The sequence below is a fragment of the Centropristis striata genome, chromosome 13, assembly GCF_030273125.1.
Source record: "Centropristis striata isolate RG_2023a ecotype Rhode Island chromosome 13, C.striata_1.0, whole genome shotgun sequence".
NCBI classification, from domain to species: domain Eukaryota; kingdom Metazoa; phylum Chordata; class Actinopteri; order Perciformes; family Serranidae; genus Centropristis; species Centropristis striata.
Genome location: NC_081529.1, coordinates 11,441,369 through 11,454,696, shown reverse-complemented (window position 1 = coordinate 11,454,696; position 13,328 = coordinate 11,441,369). Strand labels below are relative to the sequence as shown.

The window sequence follows — 13,328 nt, the reverse complement described above, 5'->3', positions numbered from 1 at the left end:
AGTGTGGGACTCTCCAGGTGTTTTAACCACTGGTTCAGACTCAGTCAGTGTTTGACCCTCAGTACCTGCAGACATTTAAACACCTCATGAGTTACTGTAATGCAGACATATTGTCTTTGTACCAGGAGCTTTGACAGGAAAGCATTTATTGTTTTGACCTGTCCAGTTAATTGACAGGGTTAAAAAAAACAAGCAAAATTATGTCTGCTCGTTGTGCCATATATGGTGGTCCATTCATGTTCTAGACACATCATGTATAAATGTCCAAATATATTATCAATACCTGCTGTTATTCATTAAATCAACAATGAGAACATTATTAACCATGTTTAACCCGACAACACAGGAAGTCACAAACCACAGCATCAACTGTTGCTTTCACAGTGTATGTGTGTGTGTGTGTGTGTGTGTGTGTGTGTTTAGAGACATTCTCTCCTTCGTGTCATCTGACTTCTTATCTTCTACTGCCACCTGTTGGTACTTGTGAGAATAACTAGTTTGAGGTTTTTGTAGAGCCTCTCTGCTTCCTTTAACCACTGTATGTTTGGCACAGTAATACACAGCAGAGTCCTCTGGCTGTAAGTTGGACAGTCTCAGATACGTCATGCTGTTGCTTTTATATCTGGTGACTTCTATTCGTCCTTGCACACTGCTGGCGTAAAACATAAACATGTACAATAAACATGAGTTAAGTTAACTCAAAATCATTAATTGGGTTAACTATAAAAATATAAGTTCAGACAAGTCATACAATGGCAGTAAACTTGAGAATAGTTAACTCAAAATCATTAGTTAGGTTGACTATAAAATGTCAATTTTGACTACTTAAACTTGTGAGTTATGTTAATTAAGCAGTACTCATGAAAATAAGTTATCCTTACAAGTTTAAGCGTTCACATTACTAGAAAAATATCAGGAAACCGATTGCCTTGATATGTTCAAGTGAGCTGAACCAAAAGTGATAAGTTATTGAAACGAAGAGACAACAGATAACAATTTGAATGGAAAACAAAGTTTAATGATTAAACAGATATTAAGTCAACAGATATATCTTTCAACAGATATTAAGTCTGAGATAACTGACAATCAATATCACCACAATCATGTCAGCATTAACACAAAAGGGGAAAAAAGCTAGAAGGAAAGTAAGTGTCCACAAAAAAGGATCAAACAAGAAATAAATATCACTTTTCCAATAAGGCTAAAGGTATCAACATGACCCATAATGTCACGTCACATTCACATTGTGAACACATTCACTCATTGCATCAGAAGATTTTTGAGTCATTGTATTTTTGGTTTTGGGGATTTATGTCCAAGTGAGAGAAGCACCCTATGGATGAAGTCAAAGGTGTACTTCAGTTGTTGAGGGTACTCCAAATTCAGAAGGTAAGTAAGTCCAAAAAGCAAGCACATGGCATGTGGAAGATTCCCAAGGTCATCCATGACAATTCTTCCTTCCAAAATGATTGCAGTACCTGAAGACTCAAGGTGCAATGAGTCAGGGGCGGTCTGTCTGTCCTCAGGAATGACGGTCAGGATCCCGATGGGGGTATGAGCCATGTCTGGGTGTGAAATTCAAGGTGACATATCAGATGTCACTAAAAAGATGAAACTAAAAAGTTTCTTGATTGACCTGTACTGTATTTGACGTCAAGCTGAAGTTTTGATGAGTTAGATTAGAGGAGCTTTAAATAAAATTGTCAGCTGAATATTTTAATTAATTGAGTGTTTTATGTTTGACTAGGTGTGATTTAGTTTTCACTGTGGAAAATGCATGCAGCATATTATCAGTGATTATTTGTCTCAGTATTTAAATTGAGGATATTTTATCTGAAGTCATTAGTGGTCTGAGGGCTCCTCCTCTGGTGGCTTCATGTTACAAGTGTTCAGGCACTGAGGGGTTTTTGTTCAGCTCTACTGATGCTTTGTGTCACTGTGGCTCTCTGGCACAGTAATACACAGCAGTGTCTTCAGGCTGCACATTCTGTCCGTTTAGAGTCACTGTGTTGCTGGAAGAATCAAAACTGATACTGAACTTGTTCTTTAGGGAATCTTTGATGTGTGTGCTGTATCCAACACCTCCTCTGATAATCCACTCCAGTCCTTTCCCTGCAGGCTGTCTGATCCAAGCTGTTGGAGCACTACCAACAGAATAAGAGACCTGACAGGTGATGGTCAGACGTTGACCTGGCTGCACAGTCACAGAGGCTGGCTGAGTCAGCGTTTCACACTTTACACCTGTTGGAAAAAGAAAATGTTTTGTAACAAATGATAAAGTTAAACTGCAAAAGAAGAAGTGATGACTTTACCAAATGCAGAGAGACTCACATCCAGCTGCCAACAGCAGCAGCAGAGCTACAGAGAACATGGTTTATGTAGAAAGTGACGTGCTGTGAACTCCACTGACAGCCTGATGGGATGTTTTTATAGCTGAGGAACAAGGAAGCTCGCTGAGTTTGCATACAATCAAACATATGAAGCATCAATGTTGGTCTGAATAGAGTCAATACAAGAGTCTGTTCACTGATATAACTGCAGTGTCAACAATCAGTATCGTTATCACTATAATAACCAATATGAATACATTATATCAATGTACATCAGTTTTGTCACATTTTGTCACATTCACAGGTGAGGGACCGCTGGCAAGCTGCTGCCGCGCCTCGCCCGCTGTTTTTGCTATTTTATATGTTTTATAATCGATTCACCAAGTTGGTCTTTGATGAATGTTGGACCTCAAACCCACCTACTAAATTCGGCTTGCTCAAATCTAACCGTTGCGACACCGAAACAGCAGTTTTGTCTCTGCCTGTCTGCTGTCACTGCCTCACCACTCGTTAGCCCGAAGCTAGCTTCGCCGGTACAGGGCTCACCTGTTGGGATTCCTGTGGCTCCTCTCCGCACTCTGTGGCCGGATAGCCTGCGCTGGTGTGCCCCACGAAGCACACCCGTTCGGACTGGCTCGCTGCCACCCTGCCTGCTCTCCTGGATGCTTACCTGTGCCCGTGGACTGCTGTCAACGCGGAGGACGCCGCTTCCCTGCTACACCGCTACCTGACAGTGTTTACCTGCCAGCCGGCTAGCCTGCGGCTAATCCCCGACACCGTCCAACCGGCTTCCCAGTCTCCAGCGAAGCTACAGCCGGCACGCTCCACTCCAAGTGCCTCCAAAGCAACCCTCTATACTCCACTCACCTGTCTGAAATTCTGTCTGTTGAACACCAGATCCCTCAGTAATAAAGCTCTGTTAATCGCTGACTTCATTGTTGACCGCAACCTGGACATTCTCTGCCTCACTGAGACCTGGCAACAACCAAATGACTTCTCCCACCTTAATGAGGCTGTCCCACCGGGTTTCTCTTTTGTTAGTAAACCCCGTGCTACTGGGAGGGGGGGTGGCCTCGCTCTTCTGCACCGGGATCATATCAAAGTCACTGCTGTCACAGTCCCCCATCACTCCTCTTTTGAATGTCTAGCTGTAAAACTCACAGGCCCTAAACCCACTATCATTGTCACCATCTACAGACCACCAAAACCCTCTGCTGTTTTCCTCAATGAATTCTCATCACTACTAACATCTGTATGTGCAATGTCCCCCACTGTTATCCTCCTCGGCGATTTCAACATCCACATCGACAACCCATCCAGTATCTTTGCTAAGGACTTCACATCACTTCTGGACTGTCTTGGTATCACACAACATGTCAATCTCCCAACCCATAACAAAGGTCACATACTGGATTTAATCTGCTGTACTGACATCACTCCCACCAACCTTGATGTCACTGATTTCCCCATTTCTGACCACAGAGCTGTACTTTTTGACATTCGCACCCAATTACACAAAGCCAAGGAACAACGGACCATCTCCTTCAGAAACATCAAACACATCGTCACCACTGATCTCTCCACCCTGATCAGCTCCTACCCCAGCCCTCCCCCAGCATCCTCCCTGACTGACCTGGTCACTCATTACAACAACTGCCTCTCCTCTTCCCTCACCGCCCTGGCTCCTCTGAAAACCCGCTCAGTCTCATTCACTCACACTGCTCCCTGGTTCACCCCTGAGCTCCGCCAGCTCAAAGCCACTGGACGTCGACTGGAGCGACTCTACAAAAAGACTGGACTCACTGTTCACAGCCAAATGTACTTTCACCACCTCCATCACTACAAGAACGCCCTCGCCACTGCCAAATCTTCATACTACTCCAACATCATCAACACTGGTACAGGTAACAATAGAGTCCTATTCTCAACAGTCAGCCACCTACTTCAGTCTCCTAAAACCCTCCCTCCAGACATTTCCACCGACCAGTGCACTGCCTTCTTGGACTTCTTCAGCTCTAAAATCAACACCATTCACCAACAACTGGCCTCATCTTGCACCCCCTCAAACGACCCACCCTGGATGACCACCACCGACCAACCTCACATCAGCCCCCTCTCTGACTTCACCCCAGTATCAGAACACACCATCGTGGAACTCATCCATAAAGCTAAAACCACCACCTGCCAGCTCGATCCTCTTCCCACCTCCCTTGTCAAAGCATGTCTGCCGTCCATTTCCCCCATGATCACCAACATAATTAACTCCTCCCTCACTACTGGTACTGTACCCCTCACTCTCAAACTGGCTGCCATCACACCCATCCTGAAAAAACCCGGTACTGACCCAGCCGACCTTAACCACTATCGACCCATCTCCAACCTCCCCTTCATCTCTAAAACACTTGAAAGGGTGGTCGCCGCACAACTACAGTCCCACCTCGAAACAAACAATCTTCATGAACCCTTCCAATCCGGCTTCCGTCCAAAACACAGCACTGAAACAGCACTAGTCAAAATCACCAACGACCTCCTCCGTGCAGCTGACTCTGGATTACTCACCATTCTCATTCTCCTCGACCTCAGCGCAGCATTTGACACCATCTCCCACCCTCTGCTCCTGAACCGCCTGGCTGGCATTGGGATCACTGGTGCTGCCCTCTCCTGGTTCACATCATACCTCACTGACCGTCAACAATTTGTGCAATTAAGGGACCACAAGTCTGGGTGTCTGGGTGTCTCACTGGGTGTCCCCCAGGGGTCAGTCTTGGGTCCACTTCTCTTCACCATTTACCTCCTCCCCCTGGGCACAATCCTCCGTCACCATGGGGTCCATTTTCACTGTTACGCTGACGACACACAGGTCTACATCTCCTCCAAACCCACCGCTGCCATCCCTCCCACCTCACTCACCACCTGCCTTGATGACATCCGGAGCTGGATGAGCAGGAACTTCCTCAAACTGAACGGCAATAAAACCGAGGCCCTGCTCATCGGCTCCAAATCCACCCTCACCAAATCACAACGTACCCCAGCTCCACCCATCATCGTCGACGGATTCCCTGTACCCTTCTCCTCCCAAGTCAAGAGCCTCGGCGTCATTCTGGACAACACCCTCTCATTTGCACCCCATATTCAAAACATCACCCGGACTGCATTCTTCCACCTCCGCAACATCTCCAGACTCCGCCCATCACTGACCCAATCCAGCACCGAAATCCTGGTCAACTCATTTGTCACGTCACGCATTGACTACTGCAATGCCCTCCTCACTGGACTCCCCACCAAACTCATCAACAGACTGCAAATAATTCAGAACTCAGCCGCCCGGATCATCACCCGCACCAAATCAGCTGACCACATCACCCCTGTTCTCATTCAACTCCACTGGCTCCCGGTACAATACCGCATCCAATACAAGAACCTCCTCCTCACCTACAAAGCTCTCCACAACCTAGCCCCCACTTACCTCTGCGACCTCCTTCAAGAGTACACTCCCTCCCGCTCCCTCCGCTCATCCTCTGCTGGACTATTAATCACCCCCACATCACGCCTCAGTACCATGGGGGCCCGATCCTTCAGCTGCTCAGCACCCAGGCTCTGGAACTCCCTCCCCCCACACATAAGACAGTCCGACACCATCACAACCTTCAAGTCACAACTCAAAACTCACCTGTTCAAACTGGCATACACCGCTTAACTGGACACTACTTCACTTGCTTTTATCACATTGTCTTGTTTTTTACCATGTTGTGTTGCTTTTAGCATGTTGTCTTGTTTTTAAAGATGTTTTTGTACTTTGTAAGGTGACCTTGGGTGACATGAAAGGCGCCTATAAATTAAATGTATTATTATTATTATTATTATTATTAATAATATATTTGTGTGTGTGTGTGTATGAAATAATGATCATTTGATTGCTATGTTACTATTCCTAAAATATATTTAAAAAACTCTCTGTATCAAGTATTAAGCTGTAGTCCAGTCCAGTGTTTGAGTTTGTGTTGAGATCAATGAGAACAGCTGATTTGTGTCTCATTTTACTAACAGAGGAGAGAGAAACTTGACACTGACTGCCCTCTAGTGATTTTATACTAGAAACCACAACATTATAGATTCAGATTCTTGTCTCTTGACCCTTTTATGTATGAGGAATCTTTATTGTGTGTTTTCATGATGTGTATAATCCAAATAAATTATTAATAGATTAATACAATTAATAAATAAACTAAAAAATGTAACATAAATCTTATGAGCACCTCTTCATGCTTGTGCTCTGCCAACCCAGTAAGAATGAGGACTGTAGGTTTTTGTGCAGCTGCTCAACCAACTCCAGTCACTGTGGGTCTCGAGCACAATAATAAACAGCAGAATCTTCAGTCTTCAGACTGTTCATCTGCAGATACAGCTGCTGTCTGCTGTTGTCTCTAGAGGTTGTAAAACGGCCTTGAACTGACTGAGAGTAGTATTTGCTGCCACTAGTGGTCTCTGCAGCGACCCACTCCAGTCCTTTACCAGGAGCCTGTGTGACCCAGTGCATCCAGTGGCTACTAAGTGAAAATCCAGAGACTGTACAGGTCAATCTGTGAGATCCTCCAGGACTGTTAACTGCTGGTTCAGACTGTGTCAGAGTCTGACCATCAACACCTGTGAAGTCAACAAGAAAACATGTCAAATCTGTCAACTAGTCACAAATGGAAATGTCAGATCAGTGAAAGTCTCCACCTGCCCAGCAGACAGTTAGAAGCAGCAGTCCTGTCCTATAGTCCATCATGTTAAACTGTGTGTCCACTGTCCTCTGTCCTCCTCTCTGCAGTCAGATAAGTAGAGGTGGAAGACATCTGAGTTTTGCATTGACTCCTCCTTTCTGGTTGGACGAAAAAAAATAAATTAAAATCTGTATTTCATTTATATTTTTTAGCTGATGTCATCACTATCCTTATTTTACTGACAGTCACTTTGTTACTTTTAAACATGTTTATTTTTCCATGTTTTTTTTTTTCAATTTTGCTTATAAGTAATGGCATATAGCTTCTGTTTATGGATCAAAATTATTAATAATATTGCTTGAATCTTTATTCAGTGTGAACCTCCACTTGAGATAGTCAGGATGAGACATTGTGTCACAACAATAAGGACAGACTTATCTGCATTTGTTTGGAGGAAACTTTGACATCCAACATGTTGTCAGTTGTTTGTTTTTGGCTTGTAGCTTCTGTTTATAGAGCAGAAATTCAACTTCTGAAGTAAGTTCAGCTGAATTTATTTCATCTCATAAAAAGTTTAATGTTTAACAAGTTTTATAGATCATTGTGGGGAAATAAACAACGCTGTGTGAGTGAGCTGGTGTTGAAGTCATTAGTGGTCTGAGGGCTCCTCCTCTGGTGGCTTCATGTTACAAGTGTTCAGGCACTGAGGGGTTTTTGTTCAGCTCTGCTGATGCTTTGTGTCACTGTGGCTCTCTGGCACAGTAATACACAGCAGTGTCCTCAGGCTGCACATTCTGTCCGTTTAGAGTCACTGTGTTGCTGGAAGAGTCTAAGTCGATACTGAACTTGTTCTTTAGTGAATCTTTGTAATATGCAGTGCATCCAGTACAGTGAAGTCCAATCCACTCCAGTCCTTTCCCTGCAGGCTGTCTGATCCAAGCTGTGTTGTAGCTGCTAAGAGAATAAGAGACCTGACAGGTGATGGTCAGACGTTGACCTGGCTGCATAGTCACAGAGGCTGGCTGAGTCAGCGTTTCACACTTTACACCTGTGGAGGAAAACATGTTGAATATTGAATGAGTGTAATAAGAGTGAACAGTCAGTGTGCTGTGATCATACTGTCAGTGTCTCTGCCTCAGTGAGACTCACAGGATCCAGCAGCCAGCAGCAGCAGCACAGCTACAGAGAACATGGTTGGTATTGAAGGTGATCTGATGGGAGCTTCTCTTCTTCTGCTGCAACTGACAGCATGATATCAAGTCTTTATAGCAGACTGTGAGGAAGTTCACTTTGCATAGAGAAGGACACTGACAGGCTGTAAAGGAAGGATGGGCTGTCCTGTCATAAGTAGTCAACATCAACAATTAAATAAAAAAAATAATATTTTTACAGTGTCTATGGATCTAATACATGCAAATAGTTACATGCTTCATTTGGGGTTGGAGTTTATTGTGAATAAGAGACCAGGCAGGTGATGATGAAGTCTGAACTTGATGGATTTATAAATCCACCTGCATATATTTACAGAAATTATCCTCACAGCAACCACTCCCTAAAGTTTAGGGAGTTTAGGGCCAAAACAGTCTGAATACTACAGTGTGATCAGTTTTCTTCCTCCTGGACAGGGCCAATTTGTTATGCTTAACAATCAGTTATGTCCCTAACAGTTGTTCTGTCATTCAATATGTGTCTAATCATTTTATATGCTTAGTTAATTTGTGTTCTTTCAATCACTACAATTTCTATCACAGTTTCTTCTTTTAACAGTTAAAATATAACAGAAAATCCTTCACACCTGCCTGACACAATAACAGATGGGAATATCATTTACCAGTTATTTGATGTTCAAAGCACATGCTGTTAAAAACTATTTTAAAAAAGAGGAAGTCATAAACCACAGCCTCAGCTGGTGCTTTCACATTACTTTGTTTTTTTTTCTCTGTTTGTGTGTGTATGACACCGTTTATTTGCTGCCATCTGGTGGTGATTGTAAAAATGAGTTGTTTGAGGTTTTTGTAAAGCCTCTCTGATCAAATACACACTGTGTGTTTGGCACAGTAATACACAGCAGAGTCCTCTGGCTGTAAGTTGGACAGTCTCACATATGTCATGCTTTTGCTGTTATCTCTGGTGATTTCTATTCGTCCTTGCACACTGCTTGCATAGTTTGTTTTACTTGCATCATAGTAAATAAGCCCCATCCACTCCAGTGCTTTTCCTGCAGGCTGTCTGATCCAGTGCATTCCATAATTACTGAAATCAAATCCAATTCCCTTGCAAGAAAGACTGAGGGCTTCTTGAGGTTGTTTCAACACAGGAGTGGATGGAATGGACTCCAGAGCCTGGCCATTGAAACCTGTCAAAGAACCAGAAGTTAAAAGAGGTGAGTGAGAAAAAAAGTGGTAAAATACATTATTGGATCGGTATTACAGCATGAAGTGACTTACATGCCAGACAGAGCACTGTCAGCAGAACACAAAGTTTGTCCATCATCTCGAGACTGAGGATGTGAACCACTACACACTAATGAAGAAGTCAGTGGGAGGACAGATGTATACCCTCTGAAAACCCCAGATTTGCATGGGATTTCAAAGAGGAGGACCTAATATATATGTAACACCCTTTAGTTACACACACAGTGTAATCCACAATATTTCTAGTTTAACCATGTTGAGCTATATGTCACCGGCCTCAAGTCTAGGGGGACCTGGGCCACTAGCTAGTTTGCTGCACAGTCCTGAGGGACTGAGAAGCAGTAAGGACAGAGACACGTTATGTGTTTGCGATCAACTTGGCGCCATGTTTTATTCTGCCGGTCACAAAATGTCATTAACCATTCAACTGGCCTTAAATACACACTTGTAAAATTTACTGACCTCCTTAGCAAAAGCAAATACTGAAAGTGCCAGCATTGTAGCTGAAAAATACTTATATGCAAGGAGAATATTATTACAATGTCAAATGCATGACAATAATGAAACAAAACAGTTAAATAACAATTAAAACACATTAACATATATTTGGCTTTTCCTTGAGAACTGTTTCAGTCTGTTTACATAAGACAAAATGATTTGGTAGCTACGTTATCAACAATTACAGGGCTCCAAAACACTACAAATTTACCACAGTTTTACAGTTAACTCATGGATCCAAAACAGACTACTTTTAGCAAATATATGGTCATACATTCAGTAACATTAATACATATTATTTCCACACTATGAAACATAGCAGATTTAAGCGAGGCAGTGGAACACACAAACCAATTAACCCACACCTTCTCTGAGTGCCCATCTCACTCATATCACTGTCAGAACATGTATGTAACACATTATTTTTACTCATTTTATGCTGTTTTAACCACATTTAACATACCTGTGAAGCAGTAAGGACAGAGACACGTGATGTGTTTGTGATCAACTTGCCGCCATGTTTTATTCTGCCGGTCACATGACAACACAGGCTCAAGTTGTCTGTCCCCCACTGTGCCTGTTCTAACCTGCTGTCACAAGAAAATAACAGCAAGGTTTCCCCAAAATGTGAAAGGAACTGATTTATATCTGAGAGGGACTCATTTATCAAGTAGTTATTAGAACAAAATAAAAAAATAAGGGGGGTGTCAGTTTTTCTTTAACTTATTCCTGTCCATGAATAGATGCAGCTACATTTTCTTTATGTTCAGAAACAGTTTGCATCAAACTCTCAATATTCTCTCATTTTAAGATATTTCTCTGCTGTTAAAACACAACAATGATCTTTTGATTAGTCGCCCAGTGAGGAGGAACAAAGACAGAAATGTTCATTAATTTATAAGTATTTCTCAGGGAATACCCTTAGTAATTTGTGTAATGCAGAGGAGTCATTTATTAGTTTGAGAAAATGTGTATAGTAAAACATATAATTTAAGGCAACATATAAAAAGATAATATACATAATGAAATACAGTATATCATATAAATACAATAAAAATATGACATTGTTTTCCTCAAACAGCCAGTCAGAATGAGGACTGTAGGTTTTTGTACAGCTGCTCAACCAACTCCAGTCACTGTGGCCTTCGAGCACAATAATAAACAGCAGAATCTTCAGTCTTCAGACTGTTCATCTGCAGATACAGCTGCTGTCTGCTGTTGTCTCTGGAGATGGTAAACCGCCCTCTGACTGACTGAGAGTAGAACTGTTGGCTGCCATCAGTGTAGATCAAGGCGATCCACTCCAGTCCTTTACCAGGAGCCTGTCTGATCCAGCTCATAGAGTAGCTGCTGAATGTGAATCCAGAGGCTGTACAGGTCAATCTGTGAGATCCTCCAGGACTTTTAACTGCTCGTTCAGATTCTGTCAGAGTCTGACCATCAACACCTGTGAAGAAAAGAAACAAGATTGAGTGAATTAAGAGGGTGACACAAATAGAATAAACGTTTTATTAATATCAGTGAAAGTCTCCACCTGCCCAGCAGACAGTTAGAAGCAGCAGTCCTGTCCTATAGTCCATCCTGTTAAACTGTGTGTCCACTGTCCTCTGTCCTCCTCTCTGCAGTCAGATAAGTAGAGGTGGAAGACATCTGAGTTTTGCATTGACTCCTCCTTTCTGATTGAAGGAAACATATTTTATGCCATGACTTTCACCTCACTGATTATATTTAGAGTTATTTTTTAAAATAATCATCATTGTATCTGATAATTTCTTATTCATTAAAATATTTTAGCTGATGTCATCACTATCTTCATTTTACTGTCAGTCATTTTGTAACATTTGAACATGTTTATGTATTCTACATGTTTTTGTCCAATGCAACCAATATGTAATGGTATATTGCTACTGATCATGAATTAAATGTATTAATAACATTGTTGAAATGTTCTTTCCCCTTGAGATAGTCAGGTTGAGAGAGGGAGAGAGGAACATGTAAATGTTTATGGTGGGGAGGGGAGAGCTGAATGGTTTCTATCTGATAATGTATTGGCACAATATGATGATCCAGCCCTTGGCTTGTTATGAAAAACAGTAAAGATAATGTTTTAAAAAAAACAATAATGGGAAAATGTTGATAAGGTCTTAGTAAATACATCACAAAACATATTATATTTAACAATTTTAGTGTTATTCAGTTTCAATTGTTGGAAAATATACAGTGATGATGTGTGAGTGAGCTGGTGTTGAAATTATTAGTGGTCTGAGGGCTCCTCCTCTGGTGGCTTCATGAGACAAGGAAAGGTTTTTGACTTGTTCAGTTTTTGTACAGTGTTGCTCCTTCCTGTGTCATTGTGGCTCTCGAGCACAATAATAAATATTATTAGACATAGTCGGAGGAGTATTAACATTATAGTTACTTACTTGTAAGAAGCAACAGATGAAAACACAAGGAGTGATCATGCTCCAAACACGAAATACATTTTTTAATCTGTTCTTTCTGATACAAATATTTTCAGCTGGTGAAAACCAAAGAATCAAGAATTAATTGGTTTGATTTAGTTAAAGGTAACAGTCCTTTGAGAAGTCACAGAGGCTGGCTGAGTCAGCGTTTGACACTTTACACCTGTTGAAAAAGAAAATGTTTTTCAACAAATGATAAAGTTAATCTGCAAAAGAAGAAGTGATGACTTTACCAAATGCAGAGAGACTCACATCCAGCTGCCAACAGCAGCAGCAGAGCTACAGAGAACATGGTTTATGTAGAAAGTGACGTGCTGTGAACTCCACTGACAGCCTGATGGGATGTTTTTATAGCTGAGGAACAAGGAAGCTCACTGAGTTTGCATACAATCAAACATATGAAGCATCGATGTTGGTCTGAATGGAGTCAATACAAGAGTCTGCTGCAAACAGAAATACAAGCAATAGTAAGAATCATGTAAATTTGTGCATTTCAAAGTTATTTTTAATAATGAAAATGATGTCAGAAATAAAATAAGGGTTAATCAGTTATTATACAGGTGCATGGTTCAACTTGTTTTCATTTATTTATTAAATCATTCATATTACAGCCAAGTAAAATAGTTATAAAATTGTGACCAAAAAATAAACGTGTGGGTTTATTCTTGCCCATTGAGATATGTTGCTATATTTATCTTCATATTCACAATCTTGATTATTGACTGTTAATATTCTCTCCACATCTTCTCGGCACATTTCACTGCAGTTAAAACACAACGATTCTTTTCTTTTTTAAGAATAATAAAACTTTCCACACAAAGTATTTACCTACATTAAGAATATGCATATGATTCAACTAAATTAACTTTGTTTGTACAGTTAAATAGTGTCATTATTCCTCTGTCCCTCCACTTTAGA

The 13,328-nt window shown here is 41.6% G+C and overlaps 1 pseudogene and 2 gene segments (V, D, J or C); all 3 read right to left on the bottom strand.

Moving 5' to 3' along the window:
- Positions 1-632: 632 nt before the first annotated feature.
- Positions 633-2,371, bottom strand: LOC131982993 (Ig heavy chain V region 5A-like). The segment is given in 4 exon segments: positions 633-649; positions 1,479-1,565; positions 1,945-2,241; positions 2,332-2,371. Coding segments are annotated over 4 exon segments (441 nt in total).
- Positions 2,372-7,776: 5,405 nt separating this feature from the next.
- Positions 7,777-8,228, bottom strand: LOC131982855 (Ig heavy chain V region XIG14-like). The segment is given in 2 exon segments: positions 7,777-8,084; positions 8,186-8,228. Coding segments are annotated over 2 exon segments (351 nt in total).
- An 838-nt stretch (positions 8,229-9,066) lies between these two features.
- Positions 9,067-11,532, bottom strand: LOC131982992 (immunoglobulin heavy variable 3-30-3-like; annotated as a pseudogene).
- Between the last annotated feature and the right edge of the window lie 1,796 nt (positions 11,533-13,328).